General features: G+C 33.7%; 1 protein-coding gene across 1 annotated transcript in view; it reads left to right on the top strand.

Annotated features, from left to right (window-relative positions):
• Window positions 1–21,120, top strand: part of LRP1B (low density lipoprotein receptor-related protein 1B) — a 614,444-nt gene that overhangs the window by 421,131 nt on the left and 172,193 nt on the right. Inside the window, exons 38-42 of the mRNA XM_009319022.1 lie at window positions 516–642; window positions 797–948; window positions 1,240–1,364; window positions 4,427–4,798; window positions 20,853–21,042. Of these exons, the coding sequence (XP_009317297.1) occupies window positions 516–642; window positions 797–948; window positions 1,240–1,364; window positions 4,427–4,798; window positions 20,853–21,042 (966 nt within the window). The remainder of the gene's footprint in view (window positions 1–515; window positions 643–796; window positions 949–1,239; window positions 1,365–4,426; window positions 4,799–20,852; window positions 21,043–21,120) is intronic.

The following is a 21,120-nucleotide window of genomic DNA, read 5'->3' as shown; positions in this document are numbered from 1 at the left end:
ATTCTTCCCATGAGCATTAGGGAGAATAGGAAAAATCTTTTCTTCCCAAATAAAATCCCTTTGCTCTACCATTTCCCATAGTGCTCTTCGCTGCTTCATATTTAAAACAATTTTTAATTTAGACGTACATCTCTTGTATTATCACAACATTTGTTAGTAATTAGATGCGAGAGCTTCTTCTGTTCCAGTAATTTTTTTTCTAATTTGCTTTTAGTTTTCCAAGCACAAAGCTGAATTCTTTAAGGAACAGAATTGTATATTTACTGATCGGATACAGTTTTAAGAATTACTTCATATACATCATTTGCAAAAAATCTCTCAACAAAGTGTTCTATGAAACAAGTATTATGATACATTTAATCTCTTAAGATTATTTAGAGACATGAGCCTTATGTTTTTTAAATACCTATTTAATGGTAATGGTGCATTTTGTTTGCAATTGAAGTACAGTATTACATATTTTCAACTCTTATTTTGATGCGAAATTTTAATTGGTAATTTCTACAACATTTTAGGTATTTATTTTGGACAGAGTGGGGACAGACTCCTTGCATAGGCAAGGCACACTTAGATGGGTCTGAGAAGGTTGTGCTTGTGAGCCTGGGGGTTGCGTGGCCTAATGGGATTTCCATCGACTATGAGGTTAGTTCCTCTGTCTTCCAGTATATGTTAAAATGTACAGTATTTCTTATGTTTCATTAAAGCCAGCTGGTCTTCCACTTTGATGTAATCTTAATAATTCTTAATTAAATATTTGGACAAGTCTGTTGATGTTTCCTTTAAAATTAATCTTTAGGAAAATAGATTATATTGGTGTGATGCTCGTACCGACAAGATAGAAAGAATTGACCTTGAGAGTGGAGGGAATCGGGAGATTGTGCTGTCAGGGAGCAATGTGGATATGTTTTCAGTCGCGGTGTTTGGAGCTTACATCTACTGGTCTGACAGGTAATTTATTTTTCATAAGTATTTGAGTCTCAAAATGTTATTTCAGTGCCAGGTGCTTCACCTTTGTAGGATTAGCCATTCCTTAGCAAGGTCACAGAATGGATTGCGGAAAGCTATGCAATTTCCAAAGAAAGCGCATTTCTGATGCTGAAAGCTAAAGCATATCAGTGTCATAGATGAGAACAGGTTTCTTCACCTTCTGTTAGGTGAACTCTCCACTGCCCTTCAGTCCTTTGTTTGGTGTGAATTAGTTGAGGATTGTTGATGAGACATCTTCAACTTTTTTGGCAGAGCACATGCAAATGGCTCTATTAGAAGAGGCCACAAGAATGAGGCCACGGATGCTGTGACCATGAGGACTGGCCTTGGAATAAACCTGAAGGAAGTGAAAGTCTTTAATAGAGCACGAGAGAAAGGTTGGCTGTTCTTAAGGATGCTATTAATTGTTTTAATATCACCTGCTACTTTTTATGTATATTAAAGCATACCAAAAGTTAAGTAATCACTGATTTTATCTCCACTTTTTACTCTTGAAGTATTTTTTTTTAAGCTAGAATTAATGTACCAAAGAAAACATATAGTACAAATTCCACTAAAATTTTTCTGAGTGTTTTAAGGAGAAAATCTACGATCAAACACTTCCTATCATTCCAGGTTTGGTGGGTTTTGGTTGGCTTTTTTTTTAAAAAAGCAAAAAAAAAAAAAAATTTAGGAATGCAAGGGACCTTGAACTGTCCTTTAAAAAGCAGTAATCTCAGACAGTCTCAGATTTCTATTGGAAAGCAAACTAGAATTTTTTTCCACAGCTAGAAATTCCCAGCCTCTGTGTCTCAAATATTTATTTCTTGAAATTACTTCGTTTTGAGTCCTAGGTTTTTTTGTGTGGGAAGAGACCTTGTAAATAATCAGATTTCCTTTATATTCAATTTGTTTAGCGAATTCAAGAGACAAAAGTTATCATATACTCTCGATGATTTATGGTATTGATGGTTAAATTTTATTCTCCACTACCAGACTAAGAATGATCTTGCTTTTAGCTATCTTTTTCCTCCTAAAATTCTGGTTTTGAAGAGACCTTGAAAAACTTGTTTCAGTGAGCAAAGGTGGTTACAAGTCTGCAAAAAATGATAATTTCCTCAGAACAAACTGCTACCACGCAATCCAGAAAATAAATTTTCTATAAATTTATTTGAAAAGAGAGAAAGAAAATGTTACTGTAAAACAAGATAAATTTTTAATACAAATATGTCTCTGGTGTTGGTGGCTCTCAAAAGTTGCTTTAATCACAGCATTACATACCCGAAGATCCTGTTTCTTTTATATACATTTTTCCTAAATAACTGCATTAAATATGACATGTAAAATAAATCTGCATTTTGAAAGAAAGCATATTTAACAATCAGTAAGAAAAACTGTCTTTTTGTTTGTTTTTTTTTTCCCCTGGGAATTTTAAATAGTTTTGAAAAAAATTACTTTGCAAACATATGCATATTAATTTTATGAATTTCTGCATGTAATTTCAGAGTACTGTGGGCATCATATTTTGTGGATAAAAATAAAATCCACACAAAAATTTATCGTTTCTTTTAACTAGGCTAGGAATAGTTAATGTCTGCTTGCTTGGAAGGGCTGCTTTATATAATAGTCTTAGGAAAATAGAACAATTGGATAAAAAAATGCTTCTTTACATGTAATGATCTTTATTGATAGCTTTAAAGACTTGATCGCATTAGGAATAAGAGAAATGGTTACCGAGGCTAAAAATCTTTTGATGTTAGTTTGAAAAACATAACTGAATGATTTTTTTAATACATTTTTCAAATTTTACTAGGGTACAAATGGTTAATGTCTTTGGGAGGGGCTGTCAGTGAGCCAGGAGGACAAAAGGGAAAAAACAGGTGAAAAATGTTTTTGGAATGTTTTTCTCTATCACACTATTATATATATTTTTTTAAGTTCATTGATCTAGAAGTAGTTAACGCTATCTAAAAAAAAAGTAATTAACTAGCTTCCTGACCTTCTATTTTATTAAAACAAACAAAACCCCCAAACAGAACAGAAAAGAACCCCAAACAACAAAACAACAACCTGTGCTGATTGTGATTAATGCTTTTTTTTCAAACACCTGTTTTACCCTTTCTGATGAGCCAGTCCTGCAGTGCTATTCGCAAGCAGATCCCTATCCTTCAGTGCTATTTTAAGTGTGTGCAAGGAAATGTCCTAACTACACTAATTTCAGAATTGGGCATTTTAAAAGATATTTACAGCTGGTGAACTGTGGAAGCATTGAAGTTTTCAAAGAGAGATTTTTAGTAGCTTGAGTATCTTTTTCATATATTTTCCTTTCTCAACCTCTCATCCTTCCAAACAGATATTAACTTTTCTAGCCTAACAAAACTTTAAAAGAATCTTTAAAACAAACCAAATGTAAAAATGTAGTTACATAACTATAGAGGAATATGTCTCATGTAACTTTGCCTAGGAACACGAAATTCAACGTTTCTAATTTGAAGAACAAGTTAACTCTCATCCCCCATTATTTTTTTCTTAAAAGTATCTTCAGCTTGAAATGTAGAAGTTAGAAAATACAATCAACAGTACTTTCAGACACTACATATTCCCCAACAATTACTATGGTTTTCTACCTGAAAACAGTCTATTTAAAATGTTTTCTTCTCCTTCACTATGTGGAAAACTTTCAGAAATGGGAAAATGACTATATTAGAAGAGCTGAGTTGTTACATGGAAAGTGCTGTCAGAAAAAGAAACTAAATTATCTAAACTGTAATAGTAATTCATACATTGTCCAAAAAAGATAAACGAAAAAAGCTCCTAATTATTGACAATTACTGTAATTTTAAATATTGCTTGTAATAAGTGTAGTTTAAGTCATTGAAGTTACTAATTTGACAATGATTTCTTAATGGTATGCATTTGTCAGGAAGTAAGTTTTTAAAGGCAGGTTTTAAGGGAAATTAGACCAAAACGTTAGGAAATGTCTTTATTAAAAACAGGGAACTGGATTGACACAGTTTTGTACCTGTCAATATATATGTTTTCATTTTGATAGAAATTGTCTAAAAGCAGTACTGTATTCTGGTGGTATCTAAATTTGACTTTTTGCCAGTAACAGGTGTTTTAAAAAAAATTTTTTTTTCAAAGCACTTGAAACAGTCTCTAAGTCTTCAGCTGATTATGGAGGAATAACCCATTTTGACATTTTCTATTAATAAAATATATACTCTTGTGAATTAGAAAGGACATTAATTATATTTTCTCGTTAATTGTATCCTTTAAAATTGTCTTTAGGTTGTGGTTAAAGTTACATTCTTTACTATTTTGGCCTTTGTTTTACTTGTGAATATTGTAGAAACAGTTTTAAGAGAAGAATTCTTAGAATACATAAAATTACGTTTTGATTTGTTAGCGAAGTGTAATATTATAAAAGATAGATTTTTTTTTTTTTTCTCTTTTACAGGTACTAATGTTTGTGCCAAGAATAATGGTGGATGTCATCAACTTTGCCTTTATCGGGGAAATGCACGGAGAACATGTGCTTGTGCACATGGCTATCTTGCAGAAGATGGAATTACTTGCCTGAGACACGAAGGTTACCTGCTGTACTCAGGAAGGACAGTATTAAAAAGTATACATCTTTCAGATGAAACCAACTTAAATTCACCAGTAAGGCCATATGAAAATCCAGATTACTTCAAAAATGTGATAGCTCTTGCTTTTGACTACAGTCTGAAAGGAAGAGGTACGAATCGCATATTCTTCAGTGACGCACACTTTGGAAATATACAAGTTATTAAAGACAACTGGGCTGGCAGAAAAGTGCTAATTGAAAGTAAGTAAAAAAATTATTTCCCAAAATACATATTTTATTTCAATAAACTTTATTAAGTGAAATGTTGATAATCACTTGACTTTATAGAGTAAAAAATGTCAATAAAGTTTTACCATACTTAAGTATATAACACAATTATTGTAATTTATCCCTATAGATACATTTAAACATTATCTTTAGATTTACAACTTCAAAATAATTTATTTCATAACAATCTTATGATGTGTGAAGCATATTACTAGAAAACAGAAGTGATAATGACGGTGCTTAATTTGTATTACTGTGATTTTAAGGAGCTTTACTGTTGAAACAAAACCTCATTGTGTAATGCCTGGAAATGAAAGAAGTCCCCTTACCCCATGAACCTCTTGGTTGTTTATTTTTCTTTGTAGTGGGGGTGAAGTACTGTAAGATACCTCCACTGACATAGCCATTCCTCAGTATAAAATACTGGGACCCTGGTCAGTGTGTTCAGTTGACTCACCTTTCTTGTAGTGAGCCCAAGAAAAGTGACTTGTGCTCAGTGATAATCGCAGGCAAATTCCAACCTACAAAACTGTCTGGTTTTAGCAGGGGCTTACTCAATAACTTTGCATGTTTACTATGCCTTCATTCACCATGCTAGTAGGAGGACTTGTATGAAACTTGACATTTTTTTAGCCTCTGAATACTTGAAGCCTGACACTGCTATCAAGGAATTGACACCAATATCATCACCAAAGTCTTCAGGACAAGACAGAGAACCACAAAATATATTTTGCAGCTGAGGCCTCAGTAAAATCTCATGAGGATCTGGCACTGAAATCTTTATCAACAAAGTCTAACGTAACTTTCATACAAGGTGTACGTAAAAAGTTGTCATGGTTTGCCATGGTAAAATTAGAATTCAAGGAAAATCTGAATGCGGATGTGTAAGAAATATATCCTTAATGCTAACCATTCAAAAATCCATGCTACAAAAGTCTAAATTCTAAAAACGTCTGCTGTCTTTCATTTCTGTTCCAATTAAATTGTTCTAAAATATGCAATAAACCTCACTCACCTGTAGTCAGTTGTCAGATGCATATATTTACTGTGTTTCTTCTCTTCCTTGTCATTTTTGAGTACTGTCTGGTTTTTTTGGAGGCTGCAGTTCACTTCGGTAACCGTTTTCCAAAATGTGTGAAGTGTTGTATAGTTTTTGCTCCTTATGTTGTGGATAATTCTCATCTCAATGTCGTACATTGTGGAGCCTATGGCATTGCTACATTTAGCTATTTGTTTGGATCAAACAGTTTAATAACAAGACCAAAGAAAGCGATTAGGAAAAATGGAAGTACATTTGATGTGATCGCCCATTGCTGTTGGACATTAATGGAAATATTTTTAGAAAAGAAAGAAGTTAAACAGCTGCAAACTGACTAAATATTATTCTACAACTAACATTGGATAATTGTATCATTATGTCCCTCTGCCGTGTGGTTCTGGGAAGGTATTCGTGGTCATGAAAACTGTTGACACTAATGAATGGAAAAGCATTTTTCAAATATAATACAAGGCCTTTTTTTACTTTATGTGTGCATATTTTAGAGGGATTAATGATATCTGTATTGAGATATCGTAAAGACAAACTAAGCAATGTTGTCAGGATGTTCTCATTACTCCCAGGAAAGCATTAAAACCTAGGGCTTCAGAGTTGATGTCAGCTGTACAAGAGACACAAACAGCTCGCAGAAATGTGAAGTGGTTACATAAAAGCACTATTTTAACTCCGGTTTTATAGGAAGAGATTAAAAGTATTACATGAAAAGCCACTGGAAATTTTACGTTTAAGACAGACAAAGACGAGAAAGAAATACTGGTGAAGCACCAATGCAGATACAAATTGTTTTTTTAAAAGAACAATAAAGTAGTTCTCATTACTTTATAATAGGTTGTTGTACAAGAGCTAAAGATATTCCATAAAGTATAGTTGAGAATTATAGTTTTAAGAAACTGTAGGAAGTGTTTCTACTTGTAATCTTAATATGCCCGATTTCATTTTTCATTAGCAGAGTCAGCACTCTGAATAATTGAATGTCAGATGAAATTTTCTATCCTTGCAAAAAATTTACTGTATATGCTTGGGATGCGTTTGTGAACAATGGTGTTTGTTTTCTAGAAATGCTTCAGTTGTTTTTTTTCATTGTAAATGAGAAGGGATATCATCCTAGTATATATTAGTTTATTGTTCTCCTTCATGTGTTTTAAATCCCTCTTCTTTTTTCTTTTTGTTGAGTCATTCATTTTAAACCGGTATTTTTGTACTACATATCCTTCCTTTCCACAGTCTGCACGTGATTTTCTCTCACTGTAAACAGGAAACAGTTCATGAGGCTGCTTGATATAGTGGAACTATTTGACCAACAGTGATACCTATAAAGGAAAAAGCAGCGGTAAGACGGGGACTAGTTGACACCAGTGATTCCATTCACTGGAAGACGTAAAAGTCTAAAATTTTCTGATTTCCATGTGAACTATATGTGATTACACAGAAATTATTAAATGAAATCCAGCTGAGAGATTTTAGTAGTGAAGTTTCATTTCGGGATTAAAAAATAACATCTTTGGCATTCGTTTTGCTGTCTTTTTCCTCCAAAATTATTAGTACGCATCTGTAGCAACCTTTACTTTATTAGGAAGAGATTCAAAACCCCATTGGAAATACCTAGTGTGGTTCTAACAATGCTACAACCCCTTTCTACCTCATTAAGTTGAAGTCTACAAGTCATGCAAACCTTTACTCAGTATTTGACTCAGATAGTGAAAATAGAGTACATTATATACAAGATACTATTGTCCCAGATTTTTAGTTCACTGAATGTAGATCTGCTCATAAAGAATCCATTAGCTGATGGATTTCTACCTCACTGAAATCAGATATGCTACTCAAATCTAACACACTATTCAACTTTTCTGCACACTAAAAACAGAGTTAAGATATATAAAGAGCCCTTTATTAAACAGGTTTCCAGTTCACTAAAAGAGATTTACAACTCTGGAAGCAACCCATTATCTAATATGTTTTTAGCTCACTGGGAACAGATTTACTACCCAGAAACAACCCATTATCTAACATGTTTCCAGTTCTCTGAAAGCAGATTTACAACCCATACGCAAGCTATTATCTAACATAGTTCCGACTCAGTGAATATTGATTTAGAATTCATAAACAACCCATTATCTGACAAATTTTCACCTCACTGAACAGATTTGCAACTCATAAACAACCCATTAGCTAACACATTTTCGTCTCAGGGAAAGTAGATTTACAGCATATAAACAACTTTATCTAACTTGTTCCAGTTCACTGAAAACAGATTCAAAACTCACGAAGTACCCAGTACCTGATATGCAGCAGGAAGAGACAATAACAACAACAAAAAAAAAAAAACGTGTAGCATGTGCATAGTATGCCATACCCTAACACCTTTATTTTTTGTGCACCATAGGTTTTTGGAATGGATTCTTTCTTATCTCTGAATTCTTATGAATTCTACTGACAAAATGAGCATTATTTCCGTCAGTCAGTAGGGACTTTTTCTTTCATATTTTTATAAGTAACTTTATGGGTTTAATCTTTCTTGATTGCCAGTTTTTAAAAATCTACCTTGTTCTTGGCTGCGATTTCCCAGAAAATTCTTTTAGGTGATGAAGTATCTAATCATTCAGTATCACTCATGATTTTATTGCTATAGCGTCATGTACAGTTCAATCCAGTCTGCAGACATTTTTAAAATTAACTTATCGATGCAGCAATACCTATTTTAAATATGTTGTGCCATGACTGCCATCTATATCATGTGTTTTGATCTCAGTCTTTCCTTCCAAAAGGAGTGTAAGAGGTTGTGTTTTATTGTCATTCTTGCTTTAAGTACACACTTTGAGAAGTATGACTGTGAAGGAATGAGTAGGTACTTCCTGTGTGGTCTCACCCACTCACTAATTTCTTTTTAACTTTCCACTTTTTATTTGTAAAGGTCAGCTTTGCAGTTCACTTTACACAGGTTAGACTGCTTCTGCTTCTAACCTGTAACCTAAGCTAGCTATACGTATGTGTACTTTTGTGTCCTGTTGTGTTGTAAAAGCTTCATGAACCTGTTAAGGCAAAATGTTTGGGAACCTTGATGATGTTCCTATTTCTCATTGTCAATGCTAGTTCTTTGTAAAAGAAAACACAGTCACAGGGATTATATTTGAAAAATTCATGCTATATATAGACTCTCTGTTCTTCCAGAATCATACCGGGTTCACTCTGTAAAAAGGAGTAGTTTTTCATTTCACATAAGCTTTCTGGAGCTTTAGAATGTGAGAACCAGTGCCTCGACAAGTTAAATCCTAACTTGGTATTCTAGACAAGATCCAGAGAGATTACATACACTTTGGAAGTTGTTTTTTCACTTAATTTTAGCCCCCGATGGACTGTAGGCTTTGTAGAAAATTGAAAGAAGGCATTAAATACAAAAGGAGGTAGAAAAGGTAACACTTACATGGAAGTGACACTGAGTTTAAATCAATATATTGGGGTGGCCATCTCTGAATAACCTTTACAACACCTGTTCAGCCCTATCAGAAGTAGACCTTCTAACTGTTGCCAGTCTCTCTGGGAGAATTTGTTACTGAAAACCTAGGTTAAATTGAGGTAATGTAGCAGTATACAGAAAGAAAGAACAGAAATCAGTAGCAGTTAAAGGCACAGAGTTATGTAAGGAGGTATTTGGAAATCAAATTTTTGATTTTTGACCTGTTCAAAATTGCTACAGGTTATCAGTTTCGTTTGGAACAACAGGGTCCATTCTTCTCTCAAAGGGAGCCCAGGGGAGAAATTTACTCTTATTTTCTTTGTCGTTAATCACTTCTAGACAGAACACTATTATTTCAAACTTCTGAATCAGTTTCGGTAGTATTCAAACTGGAAGCCATTTCAAAGGCACTCTGATAAACATATATGAAGTACTTTAAATCTTTATAGATCTAAGTAGACCTATCTTCCATCTGCAAGTAATTTTAAAGTAGATTGAAACAACTGAAAATGAAAATTTTTGAACAGAAGCAAGCATCTATTTGATATATGAGATTTTTAATATTATATGCTTATCCCCTCTCGTACCACATCTCACATTGACTGTTGTTTGTTTTGTCAACTCATGAATGGCAAGTTGACCTTCCTATGAAGAAAGGCTGAGAGAGTTGGGGTTTTTCAGCCCAGAGAAGAGAAGGCTTCGGGGAGACCTTCTTGCAGCCTGTCAGTACTTCAAGGGGGCTTCTAAAAAAGATGGCGGCAAACTTTTTAGCAGGGCCTGTTGCGACAGGACAAGGTGGAATGGCTTTAAACTAAAGGGGGGTAGATTTAGACTAGATAGAAGGAAGAAATTGTTTACGCTGAGGGTGGTGAAGCACTGGCCCAGGTTGCCCAGAGAGGTGGTGGATGCCCCATCCCTGGCAACATTCCAGGTCAGGTTGGAGGGGGCTCTGAGCAACCTGATGTAGTTGAAGATGTCCCTGCTCATGGCAGGGGGGTTGGACTAGATGACCTTTAGAGGTCCCTTCCAACCCAAACTATTCTATTCTATGATTCTATGACTTTATTTTTAATGATGTTATGATCTGAATAGAGGTTTCTTCTACATGGAATTAAAGGTCTGTTTGACCCTGAGAAAGTCAGTGAAAGATAGTATATTATTCACGAAGTAGATTCTTTGTGGTTTTAATGGAGCAAACAACTAATGAGAACCTTAATTAAATTAAAATCATGAAGACCAGTATGCTAAACTTTTTGTTTCCTGTTATGCATAAGATGATTACCACTGTGGATTGTCCCGTTAAGCAAAAAATACATTATATTGGGTGGGATAAACTAATGTTTTTTTTCTTCCATAATATCCAAGATTAAACCCTAATCCGCAAACCATCTGCTAAACTTCTCTTCTTCACTTCAACATCCTTCCTTCTCTGCCTGACTAGAAGCAGAGTGCCAGAGGAGCGTCTGTTTTCCTTCTTCCTTCCCTGGTGAACATGACATTGTGGATCAGCAGCTCTGAAAAAGTCTAAAATTTCTATCAACTGAGAACAGAGGGAAGACCATCTTAAACCATCTGTGTGAGCTATCTTCCATCCCAGTAAAAATGCAAACGAAGATTAGCTTTAGACAGTGGATGACATGCTAGTTGATGACTAATTTGCAGTGGGAAACAAGAAGCTGCCTCATAGCATTTCTGGAGACTGCTTTTGGTTTTCCTAATTTGTTTCAAAGCTTATTTTTATGCAAGGAGGACTTTTTTTTTTTTTTTTAAACAAAGTTTCTAAGCTAATAGTGGAGAATCCTTTTTTTTATCATAGGTAAAAGTTTGAGGTAATATATTCATTAACCAAAGCCTGCCTCAGTATATCTGTAGAAAAACAGTGCAGCGTTCAAGTAGGTTTAATGTAGTGGTACAACACTAGAAAGAAGAGCCATGAAGAAGTTAGAAACTAAAGAAGAGAGAGGAGAAAAAAAAGGGGGAGGAAAGGCAAAAGAAAGCAAATGAGAAAGAGGGGAAAAGTATTAAGATGAGATACTCTCAATGAGCTGGTTTTTTTTTCCTAACTGTGTAAACAATGGCACTGAGACATTTTGCCAACGTAACGTCTTTCACAGCACAAAAGTAAGTGTTATGTGAAGAAAAACGCTTCTTCTGTTTTGAACTTCAGGCGCTACTGTCTACAGAAGGCAAAAATCTTTTCACTGCTAACATAAAGTGTCACGTCCTGTGATGTATTGTGAGGCTTTTTACAGTCTGAATCTTTTAAAGGTGTTCCAATGTGTGCTACTATTCTTTCTAACTAAATAGGTCCAATTTAACTGTCGAAAAGGCATTTATGTTCCCACTTCTCTTACAGAGCATTAAATTTGGTACATTGTATGAGGTCCTTTTAGTTTTGGAGCTTTCTCCTCCAGGAAAGAATTTTTTATTCTGTTAAAAATAAATACTTTAATATTGTTGCTTTTCATTTCATAAATGAATTGGATTCATTATAATTGTATATGTGGGAATATAGGTCCAGTGATTTTCACTTTTTAAAGGAGGGAAAGTCAGAGGCTATTGTTAAGTCTAGGACATTTAAGTAGTAAAAACTAAAACTTATTACAACTGCTGCCTTGTGAGTGGAAACCAAAGTGTCTGGTTCATCACTATATTTTGTTTCTGGATGTGGCTGAATATTATGATTAAAGGGTAAAGTTTATGAGCTGTTCAGTAAATAACTGTTACTATAGGTGGATGAAGTTTACTAACTTTATATTAAGCAGTTGTTATTCTAGAAAAATGTATTTCTGCACATTTCATGCTTTGTTTAGCTGTTCCTGGTTTGAAACTCTGAAATGTATTCATGACGGCGGCTGACATACACTGACCTTTCAGTTCAGTATGTCCCGGGCATTCCCAAGCTCAGTATTGAGGAAAGATGCTTCTGCCTATTAAACTTGAGATTATTCACGAAAAATTAATATTTGTTTGTGACTGCTTCAACTTTCCACGTGCCCTTAAGTTTTTATTGATGTAAATATTTGCTGATGTAAATTTTTACATCAGCAGCTGTGGCTTAGTTGCATAAAATGCAAAACTATATTTGGTGAATTGTCAGGAAAAAGCTATACAGAGGAAAATCTCTTCACATTTCTCCGTTGTTTTCTTCTAAAGAGTAATGTGATCCAGCAACTATTAGTAGGTTATTAGGCTATTCTGCCATTAATGTTTCTAATATCTCTATACTGTTTGGTTTTACTTCAACAATAACAAGAAAAATGTGTGATTACATGTATTCATTAGAAGACTTATTTAGTTTTAGGGTAGGTGCTCTAATGATAATGGTAATTTTTATTGATTTAAAGGTGGTAAGGCTGAGTAGTAATTTTTTTTTGAGAGTCTACTGTAAGGCATAAAAAGATAATGTGGGCTCTTGTAATTAGGAAAAACATTTCTTCCATGACAATTGTTCAGATTTTTAAAAACTTAATAAAACACTTCCACCTCGATATGTTAGCTTTCCATTCTAAAAGTCTTTCTGCTTTTAAAGCCTCTTTTACATGGATACTTTTAACTATTTTGAACTTATGAGATTATAACACTTGCTAACTAGTAATGGTACATTGAACTATACTGGGAGGGTTACAGTTTACAGTTATACAAAATACTATTGTTTTTCTCATTTGTTGAGTTCCCTGTATTTCCTTAATTATATGATGTATCATTATTCCTTCGTTACGCTGTTCCCCACTGACCCCAAGACACTCCCTAAACCTAATGAAGGAGTAAGTTATGTCTAGGATAGTAGAGGACAGAATATTGCAGATTTACATTTCTGTTGGTATGGTTTTCTTCAGTGAGCTGTCGGGGAAGAGCTATGGAAGGCCTATATCCATTGTTGGGAAAAAAGATAACTGGAGGTAGATATAGATTTCCTCATAAAATTTGTTGGTTATTTTTTCCCTCATGATAAAAGTGCTAAATCATTCCTTGAAGAAATATTATGGTTCACAAGAACGTAGACATAGAATTAAATACGTAATTGTTGTATTTAGTAACATAAACCAGACTTGGTTTTTAAAAGCTGATTATCATGTCAAATTATGATGATACTATCTACTGTGGCTTGACTAGTGTATTTTTTAAATGCTGTTAACCGGGAGCCAAAAAGAAACGCAGCATTTATGCATATGTAAGCATAGTTCTGGAACAAGCTTACTGTTTTCAAAGTAACTTTTTTCCTCATTTTAAAGAGCTGATTACTTGTTCCATGTATATTCAGGTAAAAATGAACAAGAACTTAGTGGCGTTGTTTCTGTTCTCTCATTGTGAGTTTCTGAGCTCATCCGTTTGATCCAGAAGTAAGCTAAACTATATACTGAAATGTGGAAAAACCACCAGTGCTGATAGGGGACAAAAAAAAAGAATTTTCAAATAATCTAAAATTTGAAATGCTGCTATTAATTATCTCTTTCTCGGCGTAAAACTTTTACAGAGCTCTGCCTGAATAACTGAATATGTTTGTAAGAGTGAATAACATATTTCTGTCAATCTTCATAATGAAATTAAACAAACAAAATGTTCCAGGAACACTGTACAACTTGCTGATTGATCCTTTCAGGATCAGCTTTTCCTTCTGGTATATCTGTCCTATTTACATCATCGGCACTCCATAAGTTATAACCTCGTATTAGTGAGCATGCAGGGATTCACCAAGTGTTGATAGGTCATCTGCTCTCAAAGGTCCAGCTTTGCCCAAAGGTGCAGACATGCCTCGTCTAGCTCCAGACTGGGCTTTACCAATGTTGTACCACTAGTACATTGAAACAGTATCTAATGCACTTCATTGCACAGAAATATCATCCATCGATCACATACTATTCAACTGGTTGGTTGGTTAGTTCATATGATTAAAGTCATCAACTACAGGTTAGGTTCATGGTCTTTTTCATGCCAAATGTTGATGTTTCCTACTCTGAACAGTCTCATCAGGTGTTTTGTATAGACTTTCATAAGTTCACTGGTGGACTATAAATATCCTACTACTTTAGGCATCTGCCTTTCTTTCACACTGAACTTATTTCACAGATACAGTTTACATACAATGTTTTATGTATCTTCATTGACATAGACTAAAACAATGTTATAAATCCAGAAAGATATTTACCTGCTGGTTTCTTTTTGCTGAATGTATTACAAGTGTTTCTTTAGCAATTATCCAGTGTTTGTGTTTTCATTTTTATTTGCACATAGACTGAATTTTTAATTGCCATTAGGAAGACACCAAACGTTTTGGAAGATGTGAGATTTCAGTATTATACTTGCTACAAAAACAAAAGTGGGGTGTTTTTTTTTCTAGATTATAAAATGATTTTATTTCCCTTTAGATTATTCCTTACAAATGTTCATTCTTTCCAGTACTGGCTACCGCAGTAAGTTTGAAGAAATAAGGTTATATCCATGGAGATGTTTATGGTGTCTTGACTTTAAGCTAGTCGTTCCCTTGAAGAACCCAAAGCCTTTGCTTACACTATCTTACTACATTTAATAATCTTTAATGTGTAATAGCATATAGCATGGTTTTATATTTTGGAGCTACAGAAAAATGATACAGATGTTTGCCGATTTATGATATAATTTTAGCAAACTTTACTTGTACTGTAAAATAAAATAATATTCTTAGGCTAAATAGGACAATGAAATAATTGGTTATTACAGTTCAGAGTTGTTTATGCCATATTTGATATTTAATATTTCTGTTAGAATATATGATGGCCTTTTTTACATGTGACTGACAGAAGCAATTAAGAAATTAAATCAGCCTCTAATTTTTGAGACAAATGGAACTTATCTTGCTTTTTTTTTTTTTATTACAACTTATTATTGTCCTAGAATTTTTGTTTAGCAGAAAGACTTACTGCTTTATGGCTCCTTGAAGAGCAAAGTAGAAGAGTAGAGAATTATTTAAAGTTCTGATTGTGCAGTCAGTTAAGTGCGTGAACGATAAACCCTTTTCTTCAGGTACTTTATGGCTTGTGAGGCATTCTTTTCACCTCAGATCAAATGGTGACCACCTGTTATCTATCACCATAAACTTACACAAACAGATTGACAGAAAGCAGTATCATCTCCTGTGACCCGTCTGGTATAACAATTGACAGGCTGTATTCTGAAAGGTAAATTGTGAGAGCCAATTCAGAAAATGAATAAAGATCAAGCAGGTGTTTAATGTTAAATACTGAACGTTAGAGCCTTCTCCAGGGTTCTGATATCGAAGTGCTGTTTATGCTCAATTTTATTACTTTGATGGCTTTTCAGTATTAAAAAAAATTATGATGTTGACAGTTGTTCTTGCTTTACAACTTTGCTAAAGAAAAGGAGTTTGTAAGAACATGAAATTAAGGGAAAAAGGTAGTTGAACTGATGCAACTGGAAAAGTTTTGACTGTAAACTTTCTAGAGAATTTTAAAAGTAGAAGATAGGAGATAAAAATCTATGAAACTGAGAAATAGTATATACATTACCAGAAGTCAGTGGCAACAACTATTGGATAATATAAACTTTATATCTTTTTGTATTTTTATTTTGTGTTTGCAATAATGAGGGAGCTCTAATCTGAGTTTTTCAGTTATTGATTTGTTGCTTCTCTGTTCCCTGGGAAAGTCAGATGAAGATCAGCATGACAATATTTATAGGCTGCATCTCATCTGTGGGATGCAATCCATCTTCGTTAAGTTCAGTAAAAGTGATAGATAGCATTTGGCAACGTAATGATGTGATCACTCTACCATTGCCTTTGTAAATCATAAGCTGTTGCATTCTCTTGTGTAGATATTTAATCAGTTATACACCCCATTACTGATTTAATTCAGAATGTCAGTGGCAGGTGAATAATGTGAGTATTTGTATATTAATATCATATTGTATTAATGTTCCTTTCATTTAAGTATGCTATTCATGTGAAAATCATGAACTGTTGCTTCATGGCTAGAATAAATTTAATCAGTGCTGTAGGCATCTAATGCTATCAGTGTTTTAATTCAATATGTCAGTGAAACAAATGTGTTTCTTTTCATTTCCAGTTTCTTTATGCTTTACTAATTCAGAATATTATATGGTGATGTGAAAATATGAAGCTGAGAGTAAACAAATTGCTAATTTTCATCCTGTCAGTAGATTTTGGGACTGAATCCCCCAATTGTAGCACCAGATAGGATGAGTACATATTTCTGATATATTTTAATGTAACTGAATATCTAATGATAAATTAACTTAAAAATAAAAAAAGTGCTCTAGCATATTCCTTAAGGCAGTGTTAAATAAGTAAATATAAAATAATGCAAACTGGTAATGATATAACAGTAGAATGCAGTTGCTTTGGAGTCTTCTCCAGTGTCTTGTCTTTGGCAATATGAAGTCACTAGAAGGTTTTAGTTTTAAGGAACCACCTGGAAGTGGCTAGACGACCATTTCTAGGTCCATTTCTGTCCTCAGTTGGCACCTGCTTCATCATTGATAAAAGGATTTATATGAATTTTGGGATTCTTGCCTAACCTCTAAAAGAAAAAGTCTATTTTAACCTAGAAACAATATAAACTAACCAAAAATATTGTATTAGCACTGATAACTTATTATATTCAAGATTTGCCTTAGTGTACTTCATCCAGCTCATACTACATGCTAATAAGAACAAAGTTAGTTGCATTTTCCATTATAAGAATTTATCTAGATCTTGGATCGCTTTAGCACCTACTCTCTAGGTCTTATACCACTGGCTTTTTTTCTTGTCTTACCTCAAGGCAATTGAATTCCTCTGAATTTTTTTTTTTTTTTTTTAAAGAAAGGCATTTTTTTTTTCTCTGAATTTTTGTGTTTGTGGTGTCTGTGAAACCATTATCATCCACAGGCTGATTTATTTTCAGATTTTTTTTTTTTTCAGTCACAGTCTTAATCTTTGAAATTCCCATTAAGATAGACATTTTTTGGTTTCTTTTTTTTTATCTTAGCTTCTTTATTTTCTTTTAAAGTTGTTGCTGCTGTTCTCTTTTAAATAAAATGTTTTATCAATTGCTTTGGTCTAGTTCTGTTCCACTCAGAGCATATATATATATATATATATATGGCAAGGTTTTTCAAAACTGCATGTTTTAGATATTTTATTAAAACAAGAAGAAGATGCATTTTTAATCTGTATGCTAAATGTTTTTTTGTCTCCATATATGGCATAACTTTCCATTACTTTGTTTTCTAAACATTTAGAAATTACCATTTTATAAATAGTAATGTTGAATTAAACCTTCTTCTGTCACCATTTACAGACCTTGATATGGAGTTGCAGTATGATGTCTTGGTCCAGTTTAAGAATATGAAGCTATACTTTCATTCCTGTAGAAAAATTGAGTTCTTCTCTTGAGTATAGAAATTACAACTAAACTTACACATCTTGTATTTGAAGAGCAGTTTCATCATTCTAGTTGTGTTCTAGTTCATCACATCTAGCTGTGGCAGGAACATCTTTGCCTTTTGTCTACTACAGAAGAGTTTTAGGCTGTGTTCTATAAACAGTTTGCTTTCAAATTTCTTGACAGATTCAGACAAGAAACAGAGCTAAAATTGAAAGAAATTCAAGAGGTTACATGAGGGAAATTTTTTTTTTTTTTTCTAATAGTCATCTTTGAAATGAAGAGCATGATTTGCAGCAAATCTTAGTTAAATCCTCACCTCCTAAGGACTATATCTGTAACCACAAGACAAAGACTTGATTTTATTTTTATAAAAATTTTCATAATGAAGATGAGGAAACACTTGACATTCACAGACATGAAAGGTAAAAATAGTGCAATAAATGCTCTGATGGTTTGTTCATTACAAATAAAGTGCAGAATTCGTCAGAAAATGTCAATACATCTTCTGTAATTTTTTAATAGAATCCCAGAATATCCAGAGTTGGAAGGGACCGATGAGGATCATCGAGACCAACTCCTGACTCCACACAGGGAACCTAAGAGTTAAACCATATATCTAAGAGCATTGTCCGAATTATGTCTAAGAGCGTATTTAGTTTAGAGAACTGTAAGCAGTGGTAAATTGGGATTCAGCCCATCATTTTAATGGAAATTAGTAGATTAAGTTAGAATTGTATTCCTGGCTCTTTATTTTAATATTTATCACACTTACTAAGTTTTCTTTTAATTTCACAGTTAGTGGAAGATTTGCAAGAAGTGACGAAGAAGTATATCAGAACCCGTATCTAAACTGTACAGATTTGTGCCCCTGGGAGTGATCTCTGGGCCCAGAACAGGGAGCAGAGTGGTTCATGTATTCAGTGCTTGGCCTGGTGCCTCTAGGATGATTTGGGCATTCCAGGTTTCCTTTAAATCCTATGTTGCGTTTCTCTGGCTCTGAGATATTACCATTATTTTTTAGGCTTTCTTCTGACTCATGCTGCCTAAAATTGTCTGCTGGCTGTACGTCAGTCCTAAGAGTGATATTTTGATGTTATGATCAAGGATATTTTTTGCATGTCCTGAAGCATGGTGGGAGAAAGTTAAGGTGTGTTTGAGGTGTAGAGATTTTAGTGGTTGGGAGATCTCTGTAGGCAAAAGGAACAAAACCTGATGTGGTCTTGTTTATACTCCCAAAAGAGCATATTTTCAGAAAGAGTAGCAAATTTTTGCTGGGAGAATACCTGGTTTACATCTCGGAAGGAATTAGTTGTTTCGTTCCAGAAGGTCGCCCTGGTATAAAGTAACACGCATGTGGTGTGGGGGCTCAGGGGTGCAAGGCCCGAGAATGAAGCAACTGACTTTCTCAGTTCATCACACAGACAGACATACCCAGAAACTGCATAAACCAGAGTTGATAATAAGCCTGCGTTCAGGCATGTTCTAACTGGTTTTAAAATACTTCAGTAGGTGTTTGCACATCTCTGTCATGATGTTTGAAAGAACTGCTGATCTTTGATTTCAGTTGGTGATTTCTGAAACAAAAACTAAAACCTTTGCTATATCTCAATATGGTTTTGATGCTTAAAATTCAAAATGAATTAATAAGGCAATTAAATATTGCATTTAAAGAAAGAATACTTGTAACACATTCATCTTTTTAAAAACCAGAATTCTTATCTAAAGAGTTATCTTTGCAATGGTCAGAAGATTTTTTTTGTAATTTTCAAGTTGCCTTCAATGCCATTTTTTAAGTTAAACTCAGTCACTTTTTTGAGTTACTTGTAAGTGAACTGAATACATCTTTTTTCATAAATTCTCCTTCATAAGTAGGAAAACCCATTTTATGTATATTTACCTCCATTTAAGGAGTGTCACCTAATTTATTTTTTCTATTCTTTCTTCTTTAAGACAAGTCATTGAAACTTCTCTACAGATATGTCATTAAAATGTAGTCAGATCTCCAAATGCTTTAGAAAGAGAAATGTAAAAAACTGATAAATAATTATTTGTCTCATAGTTTTGATGTATTTGCCTCAAAGTTTTGATTTAGTGTTAGCACTTTCAGTGTGATCAAACTTATTTTGGGAATTTCTGTTCTGTGTATATGAATTGCATGGTAAAAATTACATCTTCCAGCAAGCAGAATGTAAATTGTAATAACCAGCGTAATGTAATCCGTGTTATATTTCTAGATTTTTGCCTTCCGTAGCTCATTAATAAGCTGCATGAACCTTCTGGTCTAAAATTATTTGTTTCTAACAAAATAATAAGTGAAGTAATCAACGTACTTTTCTGTAGTAATTCAAAAATAATGGTAGGAAATAATTACTCCTATTTCTCACAGTCTGTCACTTTTATATATTGGAATCAGATGTAATTTATCTTTTCTGGATGTTAAATATGTGCTTTAGCTACTTATTAATATTTGCTTTTGTTTCTAGCTCACAGTTTTTTATGGAGAATGAAAGAATGTGGTATTGTGGCTTTTTAAAATGATATATTGATGCTGAGACCTTCGGAGTTGGTCTTTTTTTGGTATTTTTCAAGTGTGTTAAAAAAGCCTATACAGTTAATAACAACAGGACACTTTGATCCCTGTTAACATAATGTGTATCTGTGTTAGAAAATACATCGAAAGATAATGCTAAATAATACAAGTAATTAGTGAAAACATGCCCAAGACTTGGCTTAAATGATGTTTGAAGTTGTGACTAAATTATTGCTGTCTTGAATAAATGCTTATTATTTCTAATGTATTATCTGGGGACACTGTAGTAAAAATATTAATTTAATGAGTGTTAGAATTGACAAATATAGTACAGGGATATTCATAGTGATCTTGCTCTCTGTGGTTTTTTGTTTAAATTTATGAAAAAATAATAAGACTTTGATTCCAATAAAAAAAAACAAACCAGTTGAAACAGTAAAAGAATTGACAGAGTCAGTAGGCTGAAATAGCTCCACTCAGTGATTCTGCAGGATCAACTTCGAGGAAAGTTGATCTTTCCTCAACTTCGAGGAAAAAAAAACAAACATCTTGTTAGAAGGAGTTTTATTTGCTCTGTCTGTAACCATATCTTCCAGATGTTGGGTCAGTGGAGGGACTTGCTTATCATAGAGCTTGGGACACTCTCTATTGGACCAGTTCAACCACATCCTCAATCACGAGACACACTGTTGACCAGAGACGTCGAGGAGCTTTCAACCGGGAAGCAGTAATAACAATGTCCGAAGATGATCATCCACATGTGTTAGCTCTAGACGAATGTCAAAAGTATGTATTATATCTTTCTTACCAGATTTTAATTTTTGCCTAATGTCAAGGATACAGCAGCACTTCTTTATTTCACAG

Source organism: Pygoscelis adeliae, unplaced genomic scaffold (assembly GCF_000699105.1).
Source record: "Pygoscelis adeliae isolate BGI_AS28 unplaced genomic scaffold, ASM69910v1 Scaffold222, whole genome shotgun sequence".
Classification (NCBI taxonomy): domain Eukaryota; kingdom Metazoa; phylum Chordata; class Aves; order Sphenisciformes; family Spheniscidae; genus Pygoscelis; species Pygoscelis adeliae.
The sequence above is the reverse complement of the archived record's forward strand: the minus strand, read 5'-3'. Positions and strand labels throughout refer to the sequence as shown.